The 24506-nt window shown below is 36.5% G+C and overlaps 3 protein-coding genes across 5 annotated transcripts; all 3 read left to right on the top strand.

Moving 5' to 3' along the window:
- The first annotated feature begins 578 nt into the window (after positions 1 to 578).
- Positions 579 to 4624, top strand: GEX3 (gamete-expressed 3). Of its 2 annotated transcripts, XM_021440712.2 has the most exons (10): positions 579 to 734; positions 907 to 1091; positions 1184 to 1513; positions 1662 to 1908; positions 2266 to 2550; positions 2667 to 2753; positions 3184 to 3216; positions 3300 to 3359; positions 3438 to 3580; positions 3949 to 4624. In XM_021440712.2, the coding sequence occupies exons 1-10, from the start codon at positions 623 to 625 to the stop codon at positions 4549 to 4551; spliced, it is 2085 nt and encodes a 694-aa protein (XP_021296387.1). In that variant the 5' UTR covers positions 579 to 622; the 3' UTR covers positions 4552 to 4624. The 2 variants fall into 2 exon arrangements, with proteins under 2 accessions (XP_021296387.1, XP_021296388.1); XM_021440713.2 differs by lacking the exon at positions 3949 to 4624 and having other exon boundaries at positions 1181 to 1513; positions 3438 to 3873.
- Positions 4625 to 4864: 240 nt separating this feature from the next.
- On the top strand, positions 4865 to 12751 carry LOC110425729 (uncharacterized). 2 transcript variants are annotated; one of them, XM_021440715.2, is made up of 9 exons: positions 4865 to 5433; positions 6301 to 6741; positions 6928 to 7009; positions 7195 to 7270; positions 8079 to 8159; positions 8588 to 8724; positions 9371 to 9626; positions 10761 to 10824; positions 11413 to 12751. In XM_021440715.2, exons 2-9 carry the CDS (start codon positions 6306 to 6308, stop codon positions 12060 to 12062), a joined length of 1782 nt encoding a protein of 593 aa, XP_021296390.1. In that variant the 5' UTR covers positions 4865 to 5433; positions 6301 to 6305; the 3' UTR covers positions 12063 to 12751. The 2 variants fall into 2 exon arrangements, with proteins under 2 accessions (XP_021296390.1, XP_021296389.1); XM_021440714.2 differs by having other exon boundaries at positions 6301 to 6747; positions 11413 to 12749.
- Positions 12752 to 15331: 2580 nt separating this feature from the next.
- Positions 15332 to 24103, top strand: LOC110426067 (histone acetyltransferase HAC12-like). Its single transcript, XM_089785221.1, is given in 16 exon segments — positions 15332 to 15362; positions 15460 to 15684; positions 15952 to 16408; positions 16410 to 16902; positions 16904 to 17509; positions 18304 to 18603; positions 18696 to 18974; positions 19481 to 19609; positions 19779 to 19979; positions 20092 to 20234; positions 20374 to 20677; positions 21333 to 21472; positions 22559 to 22637; positions 22737 to 23126; positions 23392 to 23606; positions 23701 to 24103. Coding segments are annotated over 16 exon segments (4092 nt in total). The 3' UTR covers positions 23801 to 24103.
- Positions 24104 to 24506: the final 403 nt, after the last annotated feature.

Raw genomic sequence — 24506 nt, 5'->3', positions numbered from 1 at the left:
TAATAAACTAATGGTGTTGACAATTAACAAGCAACACTATTAACTTTAGTTTCCAGCCGGATAGCCTAGAGGAGTTGCACATCTGCTAGGAAAGTGGTGGTTTAAAGAACGGTTAAAAGGACAACAGTTATGTATCCAATATCAGCAATTTTAGGAAAACAAGGACATGCTCTGTTTACGGGGATGATGTGGCGTATAAAGGAAACTTGCAACCAAGAATAAATACAATTTCTGAAGACGAAGGAAGGGTTCCAGAAAATAGATTCGAGCAATTTAATCTTTATTTACGTTTTCTCTTAGTTTCCTAAGTTGTAGATAAGTCTTAATTACTAGTTCTTTCAATGTTGTAATTTGATCAAGATTAAGATTGCAAAGCTTTTGACCAGATTTAGCAAACTTCCCCATGTGCGGTAAGCGGGTCAGAGAGCCTTAAACCGTTCGTAACATGTAGATGCAACTCCAAGGCGGTGAATTATTGATTCAAGATACCTCTTTTTACCCGCCAAAACCCAGGGCAGTTAAGAAACAGTTTTACCCTTTTCTTTTTTTCCAATATGAAACGCAGAACCTCTTGAACATCTCTGTCAAAATCGACTGCTTGCATTCCCTCAAAAGTCTCTCAATGCCTGCAATCTATTTCCTTCTCTTCTTCCTCTTCATGGTCGCTTTTGATTTCGGGTTTGCTCAGTCCACATGGTCCCAGAATTACCCACATTATCGGCACTTGTTTTCAGGTTCTTTCTCCTTCATTGCTTCTTTCTTTGTAATCTAATGTTAACTGCACGCCACTTTTTTCATAATATTTTCCAATCTGTTTCTCTTCTATTATTTTCTGGGCTCTAATGAGTAACCTTGCTAATAAGCTAACTAATGCTATTGTCTTCTGTGTGTCTCTTTGTGTGTCAGGTGAAGCACGTTTCAGAAGTCCTAATAGGCTTTCAAAACCTCTAATCGGAGACAGTGGAAGAATTTATGCTTGTACCGAGAAGACGTTATTAGCATTTGAAAATAATGGTTCCATTGCTTGGTTGTTACCTTTGAGTTTCAGATGCAACATGTCTAAAGCCCCAGTTCATGGAGGTACAGGGAAGGTCAGGACTGAGCAATGTTATTTGCTACTTTAAATGGATTTTTTTTAAAAAATAAAAAATCTGAATGCAGTGATTTTTGATTTTGTCAGCAGATATATTTGATTGCAGAAAACAGAGTACTTAAAATCAACATTATGAAAATAGGAACTTCAGAACCCGCGATCCAAGTTTTCTTTGGTCCTGGACCCGGTCAGCAGGGAGGAGATGAAATTGTTGGGCTTGCTGTAAGCACATTGAGTTCATCTGTGTTTATCAATGTTAAAAATCGGGGTTTGTTTGCGTATATGATGCGGGGACAACTACTTTGGAGTGCGGGGCCTGTGGTAGATCAGTATGGCTACAAGCAAGGCTGCAGGAAAGATTTTTCAGATTGCTATTTTGCTTCGGTCCCTGTGATTGCTCAATGTGAGGCTAGTATCTATGTAAGGTCTGCTTTCCTTTCATTGCCCCATTAAGAATCTACAATAAATAAACTCATATTTTCGCTGGTAATTTCTATGAGGAAGGGTGGCATCTCTTAAGGTTGTACATGCCTCCTCGGATGATGTTTTCATGTTTTTGCGTCTGCAGATCTCTAATACTAAAGGGGAACTTTACTCTCTGTCGGTTCGTAGTCCTTACTTTAAATGGATTCAGGACTTAAGCTCATTTGATAAGGTTTATACTGTTACACCTGGAAATAATGGCCGCTTGTATGTTACTGTACCGGTTAAGTCTCTTATCCTGGCTCTAGACGTTTCTTCAGGAAATGTCCTCTGGCAGAAAAGTGTTGGGCCGTTAAGTACTGCAGAATCTTCACTATTGGTTGATTCTTATGGTCAAGTTTTTCCATCTTTACTTCCAAATTTAGCTTCTTGTGAATTTTCTACCTTTTAATTTCTCAGTCATATCTTTTCTGGTATCACAACACAGCACTGATACATAGCAGGACTGATGCCATCTTCCAAGATCTGTTTCACTTGTTAGACATTCTTTCTTTTCAAAATTCACTTGCATCACCCTTTGCATGTTACCGGGCGATCAAGATCTCCTGCCCATTTTTCTATGGTATCATTGTTCTGTTTGGTCCTGATTATCATGCAGCCATAATGTATATACCTGCTGTGGCCCTACTTCAGAATTCTGTTTTTTCTCATCATCTTATTGTTTTTAACTTGCTTGTTGAAAACAACAGGTTGGGTGACAATCGGTTCATTGGATGGATTCCTGTACTCATTCTCACCTACTGGGACTCTGAAGAAATTTCCAAAAGCAGCTGCATTAGATTATGTGATCCAATATAGTCCTTTCCTTGATTGCTCTGGCTATGCAGTATATTTTTGTCAGACAGAAATGGAGGGAAAAGTTATCCACACGAATGATCAATATACTCACGTCTCAGCAATGAAGCCAAAAAGTTCAGTCTTCACCCTGATGGTTCCAGCTACTGGCAAAATCTATTGGTCTGAAAGCCATCATGGTGATTTACATTTTTCTTTAACCATCATTATGTGGATTATGTAATTGATTTCTCCATTCTCATACACAAGTTCTGGCATACATATTCTCAGTGCTTTTTGTGGTTGATTCTATCAGGCCCGCTTTTGTCCTCATTGTCTACGAGTGATCTGCAGTACTTTGTACTGGATGAGGGCATGCTTCTTGCTTTTATCACTGCTTCGCGTGAGATACTTCAATCTAGTCTTATCCTACTTCCATGATTTATAGAATCAATATTGCCATGTGAATACATTATCTTCCATTTCAATATAGGGAAACTTGAATCATTTGATCAAACCACTACCATTTTCTCCAGAAAATCTGTGTTGAAAAGCAAGAAAATTTTCTATTGTACAAAACTATGTTGCCATCTATATTATCAGCATCTAGGCATTAAGTTGTCTGTAATGTCGCAGCACTATTCTGCAATCTACATGGAATATGTTTAGAGTCTCATAGATTGACCATAATCTTCCAAGAAAGTTTGAAGTCAATGCCTCTTTACTGTATAAACACAAGCCTATGACCAAAATTACTTAAACAAAAACACTCTAGTACTGTAATTAAGTTGTGATGTCAATAAACTTACATGCTGTTTTTGTGGTTGATGTAGAGACAGGCAACCCTCTACCTTGTCGCAGCAAGGGTAATTGATCTTATTTAACACCTTGTCAAGTTTTCTTTCTTCTTTAATTAGTACATGGACACATACTCTTAAATTGTCACCAGGTCTAAAGCTTGCATCTAGCTGCTCCCAAGGAACAAGCAAGCACCTCAATATCTACACAGGTAACTAGCAACTGAATTACTTCTAGAATCAAATGCACTGAAGTGTTAAGAAGGGCCAAATTGTCACTTCTCTTCCAGGTAATAAAAGGGCTGTACTAATCTTCCTTTTATTCGAGTCCCTACTCTTAGTAGTTTTAGCTGCACTCGTGCGGTTCTGTTGTGTCTTTTGGAGGAAAAGGAAGCTTCAAGATCAAGACCTTGGACGCTTTCTAGAAAAGCGAGTAAGTTCTAAGTTCCGTTCCTTGTTCTTGTCAGTCATTTTTACACAAGAAGGGGGAGTAGGAAAATTGGATAGATTGCCAGAAAATTACAGAGTGATATGTTTACAAAATAGAATAGAAAAGATAAAGATATACAGGTTGACAAGGTTATTGATTATGCCAAAAATAACCATCCCCTTGGTTGAAACCTATAAGTAGCATGTAAAAGAAGAATCCCAATGAAAAAGAAAAGTGGAACAGGTTTTTCATTCTCCATTGGACTTTCACATATTCGCCCTTTAATTGACAAATTATGAACTTAATGATATGTATACCAAATGTTTTGCCTCCGCGGCTTGCCTTCACGACTAGCCAATTTGGCCTTTCAGAGATCTCTCCAACTTAAGAAGAAAGCAATTGATAGGACAATTACAGTGTTTAAGCAGAAGGCAGCAGATGAAGCAGTGACCAATGAAGCAATAGAAAAACTTGGCGATTTGGTTCGCGGAAGGCAAGGCATTGAGAGAAAGCTCTCAACAACGTACAGCTTGGGCAGGGATGGAGAAGGGTCAAAGCCAAAATCTCTCCTTCCATTATATGGTGGAAGAACAAGAAGCTATTCTTTCCAAAGGGCAGAGAAAGAAAGTGTTACAATTTTCCACACTCTAAGCAATACATCTTCTGAAGAAAGCAGCACTGAGAGGGATATTAGTTCAGATTCTGAAGAAGAGGAGGAGCCAGTTGTCAAGGCCAAGGCAAAGACACCCATCGAACCTGAAAGTTCAAGTGATGACGAGCACCTTGGAGGAAAATATCAACGAAGTTCAGCAGAGCCAGCTTCCAGCTCTAAAGGGTACATGCATTCGCTTTCTGTGGAGCAAGAATCAGGGGAAGAAAAGTTGCATGACGAGGGAGTGATGGGGGAATCCATGAAAAGCAGTAGCAGAAGCATTTGGTTAAAGAGGAGAAGGACCTTGTCTTCATCTAACTAAAGACTAGATTTTTAGTAATTTTTAAAGTAAAATAACTAATTATAATTTTATTTTTATATGCTATTTAATTATCTTATTAAAATTTTTTGTAATTTTACTAGTATTGTTATTGGTGAACTTTGAGATATATATTTTTTTGTAATATAAATCTTTGAGATATTTTTGTGTATAGAAAAATGAAAATGGATAAATCATCGCCTGCCTCACTCTCTTTCAACGAGTTCAAGGTTATACTTTGGGATGCCATTAAAAGGTAAGGGACTTCAGAAACTCAGTAGGATACATGGAGTCTTCATCTCTGATGCCCGGTAAAGATTCAAACAAGGAATCACAGCTTAAGTAAGTTTTGAAATGATCGAAAGGCATGAAAACATGAATTAGAGTCATGGAATCATTGAAGGGAGTGACGATCGTCTTTGTTGCAAGGTTTCTATTTCTCTGAAATTAGCACTAAAGCCTGAATAAATAGCTCAGTAGAGAGTTGAAATGGGATCATCGGTTGCAGGAAGTAACAAATCATCCAGAATTTTGATGCCGTGTGCGTATCACCAATCTAAATCAGCCGCAATACTTTCCCCGCGAGCGTCACCCGCATCGAGAATCCTTTGAACAGGCCAACGGATGTCATGCCTTGCAGCTTCACCAAGAGTGAATCAGACCCAGCCCAAGCCGCAACCCCTGGAAACCCACAAAAAGCCCAAGACCATGAATAAAAAAGGACAGCTGTCACCTCCATACTTGTAAGATTAAAGATTGGGATGATTGGAAAATCCTCCAACTAAAGGAAGCGAGCGCCTTTAATTTTATTTTGTATTCTTTTTCCCGTTGAAAGTCTTTGCAGATTCGCCAGTCACTGATTCACCTTCTTCCTCATTCTCAAAGGTAAAAAAACCCTAAGCACCTCATTTCTTGCGTAGTTTTCCTTCTCTTTCTCATTTCCTTTGGCGAATTAAGATTAAGATTCTTTCCTCTCTCTTTCTCTTTTCCTCTGGGAAAATTAGATTAAGATTCTTTCCTTCAATTTTCTCTTCTTTTTCTAACTTAGAAAGAGATTTAGAAAATTAATCTTTAAGTAACTTTGGGTCTAGAAGGAATTTCATTCTTATTTCCTCACTACTCAAATTCTTGAATTAAAAGAAACAAAACATATTCAAACTTGATGTTAAGGAAACTTAAAGAGGTTTAGATTAGTTGAGATTAGGTATGGTTTAATGTCTTTGATCTTTGAACTGTTGCAGTAAGTCTTTCATTTTTGAAATATGCTTCTTTGTTTAAATTCGTTGAATGCCTTTGCCTGCGCCCAGGATCAAGCTTTTAGTTGTGTCTTGATTTTCTATTGAGTAGATTTGCCTAATACAGGTCTCTTGTCTTTTTTCTGTTAGTTAATTAGGTAAGGCACGGTTTAATTGTTGTTTTTTTCTACTTGCTGGATAAAAAATAAATGATGTTCTTCCAAGAATTAGAAATAGAGAATGCAATTTTTTTTTTTTTACTTTCGTGTGCAACAATTAAGTTAGAATTGGGTGCTGTGTTCTAGTTATTTGTTCATATTTTATCAATTATGCATTTGATTTCTAGTAACTTTTTAGGATGCAAAAACCAAGTAGTAGAAGCAACAATCAAAATTGGAGCCTAATGTAAATAATGTTGATGCTCTAAGATTTAATCTCTCTGTTTGTTTGTGATGGTAATTGGTAATGTGGTGATTAATTTGTAGTATGCTGATGGGGGGGTTGTTTTCTCATGCAGTAAGTATGGAAGGTCAGGGTATAATTAACCTTCCTGCTTCTAGCAATTCATCTGGAAGTGAGAGTGGTGAACTTCGTGATTTCGATGATGGACCTTGTCAAGTAGATTCTCAACCAAATAATGCTGAGACTAAATATGGTGAAGGAAAAGCGGAGAGGCTGGAGGTGAATGAAGGTGTTATTAAAAATCCTCAGAGCGATTTAATTGTGGAAACGGAGGTAGACAACACTCTTGTTGATGATTCATCTGACATGCAAATAAGTGATGAAATGACTGAAACTGTGAGAGTTGAAGAGACATTGGATGGCTTAAGCTTTGGAGCGCATTCTGCATCTTTTACAGCTGATGGGAAAATGGATGGCTTAAGCTCTTCAGTGCCTACTAAAAAGCGCCGTCTTGATGCCCAAAATGGAAGTCCCATCCAGAACAACATGATGGATGGTATTCGTATCCTGCTTCACAATTGTTATCCTGAGCTTTTCATTTTTTTTGTATTCGCCAAATCTAATGCAAGAGCTGTGCTTCTATAGTAGTATGTTCCATAAACTCAATTCTATATGAACAGAAATAAATATTCTCTGCAGCCTATGGTATGATGATTTTGTTTTTCATAATTCAATGTGCCAGCTATATCCGGTGTTAAGAGACCCCGGATGACATTTGATGACCAGCAACCTTCTGTTCATATTGTGTATAATTTCTTAACAAGGTTAGGGCTGGAGTAAGGGTTATTACTTCTGAAAACCAAAGACTTAAAAGCTTCACATTTTTTTTTTTCTTGAAGTTCTGTTTAACAGACAAGCATAGGAGTTCCTAAAATATAGAATGTTGCGGAACTGTTTTGCATTCTTATCAGTTATGTTCTTATTGCTATCCCCTTTCACCCTTTTCCAGAGCTAGTAAACAGAAGCTTGAGGAACTTTTGCAGAAGTGGTCAGAGTGGCAAGCTGAACATGGCACTTCATCCCCGGTAAGTCTGGTTAAATTTGTGGTTTTTTATAATTTTTGCCCCCATTTCTCTCAATAGTTAAAACTTCTGTCTACTGTAGAACTGAGGGTAGAGCATGGATTCATCTTTCTTTCTTAAATTCAATTAGATTAGCTTGCCTTGGATTATGATGCCCTTTCACCATATTGCATATTGTTTTTTTTTTCTTGAGGTATTCTGTCAATGAATGTTTGAGAACCTGTTGGCAATTTTTTATGTTTTACTACGCCTACATTTTAGACTGAATTAGGTATTGATGTGACCTTGTGGAGTTCATTTGGGGTATTGTGCCCCTCTAAGTGTAAGTGTGTTCATTTTTAAGATAGAACTTTTGAAGTTAATCATAATCGTGTCTTTCAAAGAGATGGAATATGTGAACCAGTGTTTCCTATAAATATCTGCTGGTTACCACTTTGCCTTTGCTTTTACCTCATTATCTTTTCTCACATAAATTTTATGACAAGTTTGGAGTCAATATATTCACAACAAGGAAAGAAGAATCGCATTATTTCACTCAAACAGATACGTAAACACCAATGTGCTGTCTTTCTGTGTTGAAAGATGGATGGATGTGTGCATAATTGTTTGATATGTGTATGTGTGTGTTTTGATGGATGGGTGTGTGTGCCATCAATGTATGCATGCAGGTGAATATGCATAGATGGATTGATGTATGCGCATGTTCACACAAAAGTGCATGTGTGCATGCATCCGGCATTCACATTGTTAATATAGTGCAGCCATTTTGTCCTTGACTTGAGTGCAACTGAATGTAATTCTACCTGTTCAGGATGAAAACGAACTTATAGAATCAGGAGAAGGGACGTACTTTCCTGCTTTACGTGTTGGTGCAGAGAAGCCCTCTACTGTGGTAAGCTTGTCTCTGGTTTTCTAGATTTTCAGTTTTGTGGACCAATGTTTGTATTTAGATTTTTGTAATTGGAATAGTTCTTATTATATATATATATATATATATTTGGACCTTTTAGTTTTCTTTCTTTAATGTCATTTACTATCTAGTTTTATGTAGTGTCTTCTTAATTGTCTAAATTCTTAGTTATGAGTAAAATATTTTCATTTTTCTTGGAGAAGGTAGTGTGTGTGATTATATACTCAGTGATTTTGACATTGCAACCCTTGCCATTCCTCCCTTAATATTTGTAGTCCAAAAATTGTGCACATTGCTGCTGCTTAAGGTCTACATTTTCTGTCCCTAAAAGGGCTGATGCGTTGTATGAGTGTGGATTGAATTTTTTCTGTGTTTAGGTTTGATTTTAATTTCTCTTTTGGGGTTTGTAGTCATTCTGGATAGACAACCAAACAAGGAATCCACATGGTACAGAGATCATCACATTGGATAGTAACATTGTGCCTCTTTATGATCGTGGATATTCAATGTGTTTGACTTCAGCAGATGGTTCAAGTAATTTGGAAGGGTAAATGCTCATCTGGGCTTTGATATGCAAATAATGTTTGCCATGTAAAAGGAAAATGATATGCAAATTTGTTATATGCATTGAGGACTCCATTGTATGCACTTTTTCATGACTGCTTTGTAGCTCGTAATAGCTCTTTCGATGTAGGATTAATTGTGTGCCTGCAAGTGATGCCTACAAATTCTTAGCGGAGGAAAAAAAAAAGGAATGCATACTAATTAATATTTTTTTCATTATTTGACTTATATATGCTCTGGTTAAATCTCATTGTTGCTTAATTGCATGTGCAATACTGACTTATTTATTAGTGTAGGCCTGCAGTTGTATTATGATCTGTGAGTGCCTCTGCATTTGTCAAATATGTGACAGTTTATTTGCTCTGATATATTGGATTTGAATATTAACCTTTTTAGCAAGTGTCTCTGTTTTTTATTAGGAATTTTGTCTTTTTTGAGTTATTGCAATATTGTCATGCTCAACTCATTGATCCTTTGTTTCTTTTTTCTTCTGGGGATCTTAATGGCATGACGATTCATTAAGAAAAAAATGGAGACTTGGTTTTCTGTAGATATATGTATATGTAATGTTTACCCCTGACATCTTAAATGTTCTATGTTTTTTTAACTTTGTGTCTTGCATCTTGTAGAGGCTTGGAGATACAAGATGATGCTTCCCGTTGTTTCAACTGTGGTTCTTATAGTCATTCCCTGAAGCAATGCCCGAAGCCTCGTGACAATCTTGCTGTCAATGCTGCTCGAAAGCAGCACTATAAGTCTAAACGAAATCAGAACACTGGTTCTCGCAATGCAATTCGATATTACCAGAGCTCTCAAGGTGGAAAGTATGACGATCTAAAGCCAGGTGTTCTTAGTGCTGATACACGACAATTATTGGGCCTTGGGGTAATATGCTTCTTCAATTCCATGATAACCATGTTCCTGCCCCTGTCTTTTTTGTGGCATTTTATGATAATGCAACCAAATATTACAAGGAAAACGACAAAGATTTTGTGTACAATGCTAAAGTTCCCAGTCATCATACATTTGACAACTTGAGGCCTTTAAATAACCAGCATCCAGTTCCAAAAGTTCTTGATGTTTTCTGTTTCATCATTTCTGTTGGGGATTCTTCCAACATCTTTTTATATACTAAAAAAAGGGGGCTTATCAAGGCACTTTCAGTTTTTTTTTTTTTTCTGAAAAACCCCTCATTATGCTATTAGCATTAATAACAAGCATGTCTTCTTCACTGCTAGATGCTAAATAGATAGCTAAGGAACATATTCACCTTTAATTGTCTTAGTTAATGGGCATGGACAATTGACTTATTCACCTTCAGAAGCTGTAGGAATTCTAGTCATGTTTAAGTGTTTGAAGTTTGGTTTGGCCTTTCATAGATATCAAATTGAACTGATATAGAACCAGTCTTTTATGAAGATTCTGCCCAACACTGGTGTGGGCTGTGTATCATTTTGATCAACCTTTTGATTCTGTTTTCCTCTCCAAACTGAACGTTTGTGTTTTGAACATACTAACCAAATGCATAGAAAATAAATTGTGAAATTTTGTGTCATTTATTTTAATCATTAAAATCATCACAATGCTTAATGAAATGCAGAGTTATTGAGGCATAACCTTCAAAAAGTTGCATAAGCTTGAATTTGCAAATTTTTTCAATTTTTCCTCTTCTGCAAAATATGTCTGCTTGAGTGTTGATTCACTTAACGGTTGCAGTATTTGTATAGTAGTTACTAAGTTTTCAAATGAATTGTTCGGTTTCATTTTTTTTTTTTTTTCTCCCATACATTTGTCAACAAGAAGTCAGCTTCTCGATTTTCAGGTATTTTAGGGACATATCATCTCACTTCTTTCCTTTCCTATCTCTTTTGTTGATTTAATGGAAAGCAGATGTCTTTCTGGCTAAAGATGGAGGAAATTATCTTTTCTACCCGTCTGTATATTTAATTCAGTATTAGTGACTCTTTTTAAGTTGTTATCTGTTTTGCCCTTAAAATTTTTACTTATATGCTTTCGCAGGAGTTTGATCCACCGCCTTGGCTTAACAGAATGCGAGAAATTGGGTACCCACCAGGATATCTAGGTAACTAGATACATCACATCTATAGACATAATCTTTATTTATGGTTAGAGTGTTGAAGCGTTGTTGGTAAATATTCAATAATCTGAAGAAATTTCAATCTGCTGTCTGGTGAAGGGCCTTGCCAATTGTCCCACCTTATTTGCCCCAACTATTTGCACCATCTGATGTCGGAATAGCTACTGGACACATCCATGGTGTGGCCTACCAATTCATGAATATATGTGAGGGTTTTGACTAATAAATTTTTACTGGTTAATTGCAGCAAATAGTTGGAACAGTAAATCCTAACGGCTCCACGTGTTATGCATCAACAAAGTAAAAAATAGAAGCAAAGTATTCTGTTGATGTAAAAAAGACACGAAGGAAACAAATCCTATTGACTTCCGGGCCAATTAAAAATGGCTTATCTTTTTAGCTTTAAATTTTTGACTATTTTCTAATCTCAAACCACTGTTTCTAGATAGAATTATTGTATGCTAGTCAGTCCTAATTGTTTGTGTTAGCAGCTTAAACATTGCCGAAATTTGACTTGTCATTTGTTATTCTCTCATGCTATTTTACAAATTGACTATTTGCAAACATGTTCAGCTCCCGATGATGAGGATCAGCCATCAGGAATTACAATTTATGCTGATGGAGAAACCAATGAAGAACAGGAAGATGGGGAAATTACTGAAGTCGTGCATGGTGAGCCAGAGAAGAAAATGACTGTTGAATTTCCAGGAATAAATGCACCAATCCCTGTAGAGGCAGATGAAAAACTTTGGGCACCTGGTTCTTCAAGTTCTGAATCATCTAGGAGTAGGTCACACCATAGATTACACCATTCTTCTGAACCTGGCAGCAGAGGGCATCATCATGAGAGAAGGTATTTGGGGGATTTTGAAGATGAAGGGCCTCCAGGGGTTGATTCTAGATTTAGCTCATCTTATCCCCCAAGGTATGGTAATTATGATTCTCCTCACAGTTTTCACAGTCCAAGAGATCCTATTCCAAGGCCACGAAGCCCAACCTTGGGAAGGTCCTATTCTGACAGGGGTAGGAGTCCTTTGGTATATGAAGATTTTGCTAGTCATGGTTCCTATAGTGCCACACACTACTCATTGTCAGATAGGCGAACTTCACCAAGAATTCATGGCTCAGCCAGATTTGAAAGTGAGATTGATGAAAGATGGGAGAACAGCTACCCTGATTATTCATCTCGGTCAAACAGTCACCGAAATCGCAGCAGGTGGTGAATGGCATTGTTGTAACTTTTGTATTTGTCATCAGATTTTATCATTGCTTAGTATTTACTTGCCCCATGAGGCCATGACTCCCTTCTTTAGGACGGTGCGCTACTGTTGGTTGTAGCCTAACTTGTAAAGATTTCTGAAACAGATGATGTATACATGTGATTTCATGGCACCAGATGGGGTGGGGTCCTTGTACAATAAGTTAGATAGGCCTCAGAAGAATTTAAAGGATTTCTTTTGCTTAGATGTATCCAATGTCATTCTCCAGTTATCTTTTATCCCTTGTTTTCCTTCTCGTTTAAGGTTCAGTTTCTGATATGTGATTTTGAGATTTCTTCTTTATGCATGAGGGGCAAGACCCAGTGCAAAACTGTGCCCTTTGGAGGAGTTTTGAATCCTCTGGGAAACAAGGGAAGCGTTCGGCCAAGTTGATGTTCTTGTCGATGAACAAACAATGGTGTGGTGTATTCTTGAGCTGGTTCAAATCTATGAATTCACAAGCCAAGTGAAGATATAGCAGAAACGTGAGGAGATGAAAATGAAAAAGAAATACCATGAACCGAACCAAGGAACCATTCGTGCTAGTTGGATTTTGGGGTTTAACTCCATTCTTCAATTGAAGTTGTAAGGCTTTTATTATAGTTGTATAACTGTGGTGAAAATTGGAGGGAACAAAGGAAATGAATTTATACAAGGTACATGTAAGGAAACCGTTATTTTAGATCTGCTATTAGTCGACCATATCAAGAATGTTTTTTCCTTATAAGAAACATGTACCTATCATCTGTTGGCAATGTAAGTAGAGTTCCCAGGATATTTTTCTTAAGACAAAAATAAATATAATATATTTGAATCAAAATAACACGTAAAAATCACTTAATAAAATTAAAATAATAATTTTAAAAAAGTCTTCAAATGTCGTACCAATAGGATTTTAATTGATTAGTATCACATTTTCATATTTGATTTAAAATATTGTCATAAAGATATCTTTTTCATGGAACTGACCTACCCATAATCAATGCAAATGCGATTCCTATTAAAAGTAGATCAAAGAAAGTTACAATTATTTTTCTTCTTAATTTAGCCTTACTCCTACCATTCATGCATACTTTTTTTTTTCTTTTTCATTATTTGCATACAGAATTATCACCACTACTAGTTAAGAAGAAATTGTTTATAAAAAAAATAAAATACTACAACTAATATTACTAAAAGCATTTACTATTTATTTTTAAAAAATAAAAGCAAAAACTCATTAACCAAAGCTGTTCAATGACCAAAAAACATCAGAAAGCTCTTTGGATAATGTTTTTTATTATTCTTGTAAAAATTCCAAGCATTATTATAAAAAATAATTATTTTTTTAATAGTTCTAGACATTACTGCAAAAAAAAATAAAAATTTAGTAACTTCACATAATTAAAAATTGAAGTAATTAATATTCAAATATTAAGTTATTTTTTTCATGTTATAATTTATTATTTTAAGAGAAAAAAATTTGAAAACGTAAAAATTTTATATTAAATTTGTACAATTCATTGAAAAAAATCTATTATTAATGAATTAATAATAGTAATAATTCAGGCCCAAATTGGACTAATAGCGAAACGGAAAGCCCATATTGGGCGGAGTCGCCAGATAGGAAGACATTCCCCTCCTATATATAAACTTTACCTCAGTCAAAAATTCACATCACCCACCCAAGGAAATTTTTTCTCTCTCTGTGGCCCCACTCCAACCTTGGATTGCGAAAGTCGAGGAGAGCGAGAGAAACACCCAAAAAACAACTGACCAAAAACAAAAAAAAAGTAAACTCAACAAATAAACAGGTCAACCTCTTTTCTCTCTCTCTCTCTCTTTCCTTTTTTTTTTTTAATTATTTTAGTTCATTAGGGTTAGGGTTTTAGAGTTTTTTGCTTCCCCCGCCAAAAAAATCGTACGATTAATTTATTATCCAATCAGTTTCTAAATAAAAGATAAAACAAGCTGTTGATTTTGAAAACTGTGTTATGTTTTTATATTGTCATGTTTTTGCGTGCGTGTGTTTCGTCGTTAATCTGTGTTTTCTGTTTGGTTTTTTGTTTATTGGGTTTGGTTACTGTTCTGTTTTCTTTCGGGGGTTCTTGAAACTGCAGAGACGCTGTCGCATGTCTCCATGTGAAACCCCGGCTTAAAAAGTACTATTAAATATAATAATAATAACAAAAAGAAGAAGACGAAGACGAAGGAAATCGAAGCTAAAAAACCCTAACTCCCAAATGGAATCTGGACGAATCGAATTTTAGCGTTGATTAATAAATTCTCTAGGGTTTTGTGTGTAAATAAGCTTCTTTTTCAAGAGAAAAAAAATAAAAATTTCAATCTGGTTCGATGTTTTGTAAATCGAGTTTATTCAGATTCTTTTGGACCATTGAAGTTATGTTACGAGGAATTTTGACATAATGCTGGACTATTTTATTGAAAAAACCTTGGATTGCAAGCTGGTAAATTGAATTTCCTCATGAATTAATTATACAAGAGAGTGTTCTTTTTTTTTTTGGGGGGGGGGGGGGTGGAGGGGTGGGGTGGGGTGTGTGTTGGTGGTGGGTTGGGATAGGTAAGTAGAAAGTTTAACTGTAATTGAGAATTTGAGTTGTAATCAGGAGAATTATTTTGCTTTTGTGTCAGGTATAACAGTTTTGCAATGTAGTTTAATCTGTGATTGAATTGATATTAGAAGCAGAAGATAAAGCTTTGTAATGAAATTGTTTTAGTATGAAGAGTAGTTTGTGTTAGAACAGGGAAAATGGGTTGTTGAATATGAGTTGATTGATCCTATTTTGGACTTCTTTTCCCATTTTTTTCTCCCTCTTCTCAAAGGACTGTTTAACTTTGTCAAGTTTATTTAGTAGTATTTATCCACAGAAAATCATTCTGCTTGGTTTTCTTAGTCAAGTTACTTAATGATTGCAGAACTAAGGTTGCTTGAATTTTATTGTTAAATGTTTCTAGGAGTACATGAACCAGCAGACTTTGGAGTACCCTTTCAACGTTCTTAATGTAAATCCTACTCCCTCGTTCATGCCCAGCAGAATGTGATTCCAACTTCGGGCTTGTGCAAGATGGCAACTTAGCCATTCCTGATGCTTAAAAGCTTATCTAATCCTACTACCTCATTCATGCCCAACAGTATGATGATGCCAACTTCCGGTTTGGTACAAGAGGGCAAATACCTACCTGGTGGACTTTTTTATCAAAATCAGTTAATATGATGAACTATAAAGAGATTGATGATCCCTAATCAATTTGGCTTCGTAAAAGGTTAACTGTCAGCTCTGACAAATTATTGCTTTGTTGAATAACTAATGATTTCCATTTATAAACTGAATATCTGAACTTTGATAATATTCTTCTCCAGACTTCTGTGGTGATAGACACAAGGCACAAACTGCTGGGTACACCACTTCTGATTGGAATAATGCGTCAACCTTGGGTATGCTGCAGGTTGAAGGTGAGATGGTCCGTTCCTCAGAACAGGCCTCAACCATCACTAGTTGTTATGGTGGGGATGGCTTTTCTGATGTCGGATATCTTGAAAGTAGGCCACCCTTTTCAAAGGGAAAATTACTACGTCTTTATGATGGTATGTTTCTGGACTGCTAAGACTAAGATCACCACATCTTTATGTTTTTGTTTAGGCAGAATTGACTTGTTTCTACTTTCTATTTCTGTCCATAAAATATTGTTCATTCAATATTTGGCTGCAATGTGCTATTTTTCTTAATCATGGTCTCAAAGTTTGAATATTCACTCCGTATTTGTTCATTCTTTGGACATTTTTCCCTATGCTTCTTTTGTTCTCTCTACCTTTTAACTTATGTATGGTTTTTGCCCATTTGAATTGTATCAGGCAAAACAAATATGATGGATCACATAGGCTGGTTGGGGAATAATCAGAGCTCTGGTTCCATGGTTTTCCCACATATACTAGGAGGATCCTTGGCATTTTCTGAAGCAAATTCACAGACCTCACAGGAAATTTTACAGAAACTTTCTGAAGTGCCTGATATATTGCCTGGTCTGAACTCAGGCATGGCTAGTTCAACTATTATTCCGTACATGCAGTCTTCTAGACCATCTGAGGCTGAAGCAAAATGTTCTTTCACTGGAAAAATTCAATCTTACTGTCCAGTAGAGGCAAAAACTGCTGGTCATTTTCCTCAGCTCCCTTTAGAAGATTCACAGGCAGATTCAAGGAATCAATTGACATGGGCTATCCAGCATAGGGTTTTACTTGCTTATATCCAGTACAAGAAATCAATGGTGATTATAGGCAATTCTCAAGTTTCTTTCGTGAACCATATGCATCTCTAACGTCAACAAACATGCATGTAAATGTGAACAATTTTTCTCACTTGTATCACATTTTGATGGCTGTCATGATGCTGATTGTAATATTGCATCCGTCGTTTGGTATAGTTGTGTCACCAATAAACCTCACCCTGAGTTTGAACGTGTAAAAAGAGGTCTTTTAAGGGATGGAGATTCTGACCAGCCCAGCTGTGGTATTTCAGAAACCATGCAACCTTCTTTGAAGCGTTTGAAGGTAGAAAATCCTCTTTGTCCTAGCTTGACTGAGAATGGTCTATGTTGTGCAAAGGCTCCATTGAAGGTTCAACCATGTTATCCCAAGCTTCCACCCTTGCGGCAGTTGCCAGAATCTCCTGTATCTAATAATTCTGAGGTTATGGAGGTGAACATGGAATTGCTACCAAAGCTTATAGAAGCTTCTATGAGCACTAAAGATAGTAGTAATAATGTCGCAGATAATTTTCCTATATTGCCTACTGAGAATTTGCCAGGGTGCTTCAGAAGTGGTTTTCTGCAGTTATAAATTGAAGGCAACAGATTCTGTTGGCAGTGATAAAGAAGAGTGTATGGACTTCAGAAGTGATACTGATATTGCAGACAATGTAATAGATCACTCCAACATTTTGGAATCCAATACTTTGCCCAGCTTCTCTGAAGGACTTGCTGCTGGTTATGAAGAGGGAGAAACAGAAGCCAGGACAAATTCCAACCTGGCAGAGCTAGCAATAGAGAATGAGCTCATTACACAAGAATCAAATTGCAGAAAGGAACTTGCTGCTGGTTGTGAAGAGGGAGAAACAGAAGCCACAACTAATTCCAACCAGGCAGAGCTAGCTATAGAGAATGAGCTCATTGCAAAGGAATCAAATTGTGGAAAGGAACTTGATGCTGGTTGTGAAGATGGAGAAACAGAAGCCAAGACTAATTCCAACCTGGCAGAGCTAGCAATGGAGAATGAGCACATTGCACAGGAATTGAATTGTGGAAAGGAAATAGGGTTGGAGAGTCAAACAAAAAGGGGTTTGTCCTTAATTGAAAATTTCACAGCCCAGCAAATAAAGGAACATATATCAAGTCTCAGGCAGTGCATAGATCAGGTTTGTACTTCACTGCTGTTTATTGCTTTTATTTCTCTTTTTTCTTTTTGTGCTGCCTTGATTGAGTGCATGGATATTTCTACTTAATCATCAAATGAAAAATGCTGTTAGATGCTTTAACTTGACTGAATCTAGATAGAGTAGACCTCATGAAACTGAAGGATATGCATGCTTGCACACATTCAGACTTCTCATTGGAGTGAATAATATTACAGTCATAGGAGCACAAATAACTTTCTAGATATGCACGCATATCTCACCTTAAGTGCACTTTTAGCCTGTCTGTCACCATGCATTTAACATCATGCCAATGTAGTCCAAATACACTATTGAAGCCCTTGAAATATTAGAAGTTTTCATTTTCTACAGTTTGAAAAGGAAGGGCCAGGGGAATCTTTAGCAGCCATTTTCAGCTATTTAGCTGCCTTAAGTGTGTTGTTATATCGAACTTTTTTTCCTTGATATGTCACTGGAAGTTTGACTTTGCTCTTCTTGCTGTTATGGCAGTGTCCATAATTTTCATATCATCTCACTACAAGTATTGTTAGCATCAAAGCAGGAAATTTGTCAATGTAATAAAACCCTTAACTGTGTCAAAGCTGCATAAGAGTAATGCCAATCTTTTAAATCATTTAGGCAGTTGGTGGTTTACATTGTTTTAATATTCTTTGAGGTATTGTGTTTTCCTGAAATTATTGTCTATATTGTAATTGCTACTGTTACCCTTTTTATGAAGCATAAACTTTGCATTTGTTTGTGAAGGAGCATTAACATGTCTTCACTTATTCGAATAGGATATACCAAAGAAAGAAAGGGGAAAGAGAATAAGTACTGTCTACAGTGAGAACTCATGCCAGTTGTGTGGAGCAGATAAGCTTTCACTTTCCCCAGCACCAATATATTGCTCATCATGTGGTAATCGTATCAAGCGCAGTGCAAACTATTACAGCACAGTTGCAGAAAATGACATCAGACTTTGTCTTTGTACCTCATGCTATAAGTTATCTCGGGGGAGGAGCATCATGTTTTCTGGGATTGCTCTTTCCAAGGCAAAGCTGGATAAAATTAAGAATGAGGAGGAAGCTGAAGAATCGGTAGGGTAATCTGCAGTATTTATTATCTTTCACAGTCCCACAAGTTTAAACTGATGAAAGACTCACTTCCTATGGTTGTTGTGTTCCTGCAGTGGGTTCAGTGTGATAAATGTGAAGGCTGGCAACACCAGATATGTGCCCTCTTTAATGATAAAAATGATATGGAAGGAAAATCTCAGTTCATCTGCCCAATATGCTGCTTAAAAGAAATTCAAAATGGAGAACGTACGCCCCCACTGATGAGTACTGTTTTTGGTGCAAAAGATCTCCCATGTACCATGCTTAGTGACCACATAGAGCAAAGACTCTTTAGGCGTCTTCAAGAAGAAAGAGAAGAGAAAGCAAGGGTTACAGGAAAGAGCATTGATAAGGTAAGATGACAACTCATGTGTTATGCTTTGTAGCAACATTGTTGGTATAGTTGTGTATACAGCTTTTTTTTTTGCTTTGTTACTGATCATAACTTAAAAGTGAAGTGCAGATGAGTAGAATAGTTTATTAGTGAAATGGAATAATGACCGGAAAGATCATGAATGAAAGATTAGCTAGCCTATATTATTTAATATATTCAACTAATAATAGACAAAGGAATGAATCTTGAAAAGTTACAATATTTAAGGTTAGACATGACAGTAATTGTTAAATATTGGAGGGTGAAATATATGTTTTTGTTCAAAAATGCATTTAGTTTTTCTGTTGATTTTTCTTCTTCCCTCACCCTTTTGTTTGTGTTTCTTTTATTAAGCATTTTTTGTTCTCTTTTTGACCAGAGTGAGTTGTTTTCATGTTTGACCATTGCATCTTTTTCATCCTCAACAATGTTAGTACTTTGTTTAGCTGCTTCATTGATGGTGTATAATGTTCTATTGTTCACTAGGTTCCTGAAGCAGAAGGTCTTGTTGTTAGAGTGGTTGAATCTGTTTACAAACATGTAAAAGTGAAGAAGCAGCTTTTAGAAATAGTTCAGAATGAGAACTACCCTGCTGAATTTCCGTACAAGTCAAAGGTATGATATCTTTTGAAATTACAAGAACCCTAAAGTTTTGGAAGATAAGTTTGGTGTTCCCAAAGTTTAACATGTAGCCCTGACCTTGAGGTTCTCAGCAGAGTGATTTCTACCAGACTTGGTCTTAATTAGAACCATGTAACCATGAAATTTTGTTTTCCGATTTCAGGTTATTCTTTTGTTTCAGAAGATTGAAGGGGTAGATGTATGCCTTTTTAGCATGTATGTCCAGGAGTTTGGCTCAGAATGCAGTCACCCAAATCAACGTTGTGTTTATATCGCATATCTTGATTCTGTGAAGTACTTTAGGCCTGAGACAAAAACTGCAGCTGGAGAAGCACTTCGAACTGTTGTTTACCATGAAATATTGGTATTGTACATCTTTTTCTGCTCCACTTATTAAGGCTTTTTAAAGCTCATTGGTTGTTATAGTTGAATCACTGATATTGTTTCTTGCTCTTCTGTTCTGTTTCAATCATTAGATTGGATACCTCGAATACTGCAAGAAACGAGGGTTTGCAACCTGCTATTTATGGGCCTGTCCGCCTTTGAAAGGAGAAGATTATATCTTAAACTGCCACCCAGAGATTCAGAAAACGCCAAAGACTGATAAGCTGCGGCAGTGGTATCTTTCTCTCTCTCTCTCTCTCTCTCTCTCTCTCACGCACAAGCACACACACATAGATGTGTGTAGGTGTGTTTTTGCATGCATGTGTATCATTGTTTGCACACGTGTTTTGACTAATAACTATATGCAAGTGTAGGTATCAGTTCATGCTACAAAAGGCTGCTAAACAGAAAGTGGTGGTTGGTTTGACAAACTTGTATGATCACTTTTTTGTTTCCACCGGGAAATACAACTCCAAGGTGACAGCAGCTCATTTGCCATATTTTGATGGTGACTACTGGTCTGGAGCTGCTGAGGATGTGATAAATAATATTGAGAAAGCAAGTTCAGAAGACTCAAAAAAGATGGGCAAAAGAATCATGTCAAAGAGAACATTGAAAGCCATGGGACACACAAATTCTTCTGGTGATGCCGCTAAGGATATTCTGCTGATGCAAAAGGTAAAACTTGCGAACTACCATTCTTTAGTTTTGTCTAACACAAGTATTAGTTAAGTAGTGTTAATTTTGCCTGAAAGCAGTTACCCTTTTAAAATTGGAAATCTTAGTTGTTGAACAGGCCGGTCAGTTTGCCTATTCAATTAATGAACCAAGCTCAAGTTTATGTTTTCCAGCTTGGTTTTTAGAGAAACCAAGCCAAGCCTGAATAATATTTTTAGTTTTGATTTATAGGGCTCATAAAGAACCTCAATTAGAGAATTTAAACTAAGATTTTGTTAGTGTGTACAAGGTTTTTCTTGTAAAATTTTTTCATTCAAAAATTCTACAAATATCTCAAATTAGATACCCATTCAGAAGGAGACAAGCCAGATTTTACACTCTTTTTAGATGGTTTTTTGCCCCTTAACTGACAGCATATTAAACCAATTAGCTGATATTTTGTTAGCTCATCTTGACACATATTTTTGGCTAATTTCCCTCATGCTATGAAAGAAGCTTTAGTTTTTACTATTTCTTTGAGCATACTGGAAGTACGTGAAGCAAAATTTTAATAATAGCAATTTGATATCTTTGTACGGAATCCTTTTTTTTTTTTAATTCTGTGTGATTATGCTAGTGACTAAATAATTGATTTCATTGTTCTCTTCTTTGATAGCTGGGGCAAACTATTTTACCTATTAAGGAGGACTTTATCGTTGCCCACTTGCAGTTTGTGTGCATACATTGTCATAGAGCTATCCTATCTGGATGGCGATGGTTTTGCAGTCTGTGTAAAGGCTTTCAGCTATGTGAAAGGTCATCATTCTTTATCCTCTTATTTATTAGAAGATGCTCTCTGGCAGCTTTTGTGCTTTTTTGTTCTTATTTATATCTGGTTAGCACTATATTCCAATTCTTGAAACTCCATTGAGGCATCAAGCTGAGTAGCCTTGACTTTTGGGATTCTTAACTCTCAGACACGTCCTGTCTAGAATTAAATTTGAGATATAAAGCTATAAAATGATAGAAATATTAAGTTTTTATTGATTCTGTTTGTGTAAAAATATTGAGATCAGAACTATGTAGAGTTAAAACCTTTTTAAGAAAGCCTGCATAGCAACTTATCACCTTTGTGAAATTATCTTTTTACTTACCAAATTTAGTAGACAATAATGCATTAGCAGCTTACTAATGGGAAATGCTTTATCATACCTGCCTATAAAAGGAAGAATTACCCTTTTCCTGCTCTATAACTGTTGTTAGCATCAGACATGAAAATTGTCCTGCAATTTTACCGTGGAAGATTGCCTAGTGGTGTTTTCACTTTGCTTTTCATGATTTATAAAAATAGACATAGAAAAAATTTCACATTTTTAATAATATAGTATGTCTTTTAAGTATTGATTTCTTTTTCTGTGTGGATAATTGTCAACAATAAGGTTTCAATTGTCTAAGCAAGATAATTCACTAAGTGACAGTGGGTTTTCTGTTTTGTATTAGAAGCATGTAGATTTTGATATTTCAAACTGGCAGTCTTATAAGAAATAGAAACAACAGAAATTACTGTTTCTGTTAATTTCACTTGAAAGAGGAGAAGCCTCAATTTATAAGTCATTATTGTGGCAAAACAGATTTCAAAGTTGACTGGTGGAAGTAAACAGTTGGTAGTGGTTAATAATTGAAACATCAAAGTACATGCGTGTGGCAATGTGGTATGCTGTGATCCGTGTTGATTTAGTCTTTTTCTTTAAAGTTATTAGCATTCTCATATTGTTTTCTTGCTCTTTCCTGTGACAAAATACCTATTAACGATTCTAGAGCCATTATTCCAAGCTCGCCATATGCACTGCTTCTAGTTTTGTACAAATTGCTCATTGCTCTTTACTCTACAAATCATTACAGGTGCCATGATGCAGAGCAAAATGTCTACAAGGATTGCACTCACACTTTATGTAATGGGGAAAAACATGTACTGTGTAAGGTGAATAACTAGCTCCTGTTGTCGTTGCCTTTATATCTACGAGGTTGGAATATTTATGAATATCTAAATTAAGTCAACTGTATCTCTTACTCTTCTCAGATTATGGTGGATGATGTGCCTTCTGATACTGATGATACAGATGCCAGTATGGATAAGGGTTTATTTGGAAATAGGCATAGTTTTTTGAGCTTTTGTCAGAAGAACAGTTATCAGTTTGACACACTTCGTCGGGCCAAGCATTCCTCAATGATGATCCTACATTGCCTTCACAATCCAACCTTGCTGACTGCTGAGACCACCTGTAGTATTTGTTACAAGGACACACCAATGGACCAGAGCTGGCTATGTGAGATCTGCCCCAATGTTGCTGTTTGTGCTGCATGCTACCGAAGAGATGGTGGTTCTTTGCATATTCATAAATTGATTCTGCATTGTTCTCCAGTTGATTCTAAAACCAAAAATGGAGAGGCCCAGAAGAAGAAATTACTGGTACGAAGATATTGCCAATTTTAAAGCATTGGAAAACATGAATGTTAGCAACTGCTAGTTTCTAAGTTTTTATTCTTTGCCTGATGTCTACAATCTAATAATTTATTTTTCAAAATCATGCATGTGAGTTTCTCAAGGTGTTTAATGCAAAGTTTCTTCGTGCCATTGCTTTCATACCTGATACTAGTAGGCTATTCTTGCTCAGTAACCTTTTTCATTATAACTGGGGATTTAGATTTAATTAGAATGTTATTTGATGGTGTAGAAAAAGCAAGTGCTAGATGTTTTGCTGCATGCTTGTCAATGTCGCTCCCCCTGCTCCTACCCTAATTGCCTTCTCATCAAAAAGCTATTCTTCCATGCAAAAAAGTGTGCTGTCAGGATTTCTGGGGGATGTGAGCATTGTAAGAAGATGTGGCTCATATTGAGACTGCACTCCAGAAATTGCAAAGAATCTGATTGTGACGTACCGCGCTGCAGGTAATGATACTACTAGCATTCAAAAAGCTCTTCTCACCTAAATAAATCTAAAAGTTTTTTCCCTTTAAATAACTTATTTGCTTTAAATTCATAGGGATTTAAAGCAGCATGCAAACAGCCGTCAGCAACAATGGGAAGAGGCTGCACATGAAGAACCACTGATCGTACCTGATCAGATGGGTCAGAGAGTTTAACATCTCTGTTGTACAGTTAGAGTAGGAATGTCACGATGGATACAAGTATACAGCATGTCATAGAGGACGGTTTGATAGTTACCTAGCCGAGGTCATGAAATCTTTGCTTTTGACCTCGCACTGTTGTATAGCTTCTTAGCATCAATTTTGGCATGAATAGAGAGTGGACACCCCATTTAGGAGGTAGCTTTGAGGCCAAGTAGTGAACATTTTGTCAATGTGCAAGTAATGTAAATAATAATAATAATAATAAACTGTTTAGTAATGATGTTTTCGATGATATTCAGTGTATTACTAGGAGATGTAGAATTTTTCTTTACCAATTTAGAATTTATCCTTTTGTTTAATGAGTTAGGGAAGTGGAAGCGAGGGATATTGATTTTATTTTTAACCAGTAATGCAAAGATGGAGGAAACAAACAAATTTGTGAAGCGGTTTTGTTTGCAAATTACTATAGAAACCAGTTATCATTCAGGATAAACCTCCAGTCAGGTTGTGGCCAGGGTCGTAACCTCTGATTGGACTTTGGGAATTTAGAGGAGGCAATTTGGCGGGGCAGGTCGAGTGGATCAGATTCCCACTAAAAAGAGTGGGGTGGGTAAGTCTCTCAAGTTGATCCGATTGATATCAGCTTTACCGGCTCCAAGTAAGAGTAATAAGCAATGCTGAACCGGAAGGTCTTCCCCCCCAACCTTAGACGGCACCA

The sequence above is a fragment of the Theobroma umbraticum genome, unplaced genomic scaffold, assembly GCF_002168275.2.
Source record: "Theobroma umbraticum cultivar Fairchild unplaced genomic scaffold, ASM216827v3 scaffold_12.1, whole genome shotgun sequence".
In the NCBI taxonomy this organism is placed as follows: domain Eukaryota; kingdom Viridiplantae; phylum Streptophyta; class Magnoliopsida; order Malvales; family Malvaceae; genus Theobroma; species Theobroma umbraticum.
The sequence above is the reverse complement of the archived record's forward strand: the minus strand, read 5'-3'. Positions and strand labels throughout refer to the sequence as shown.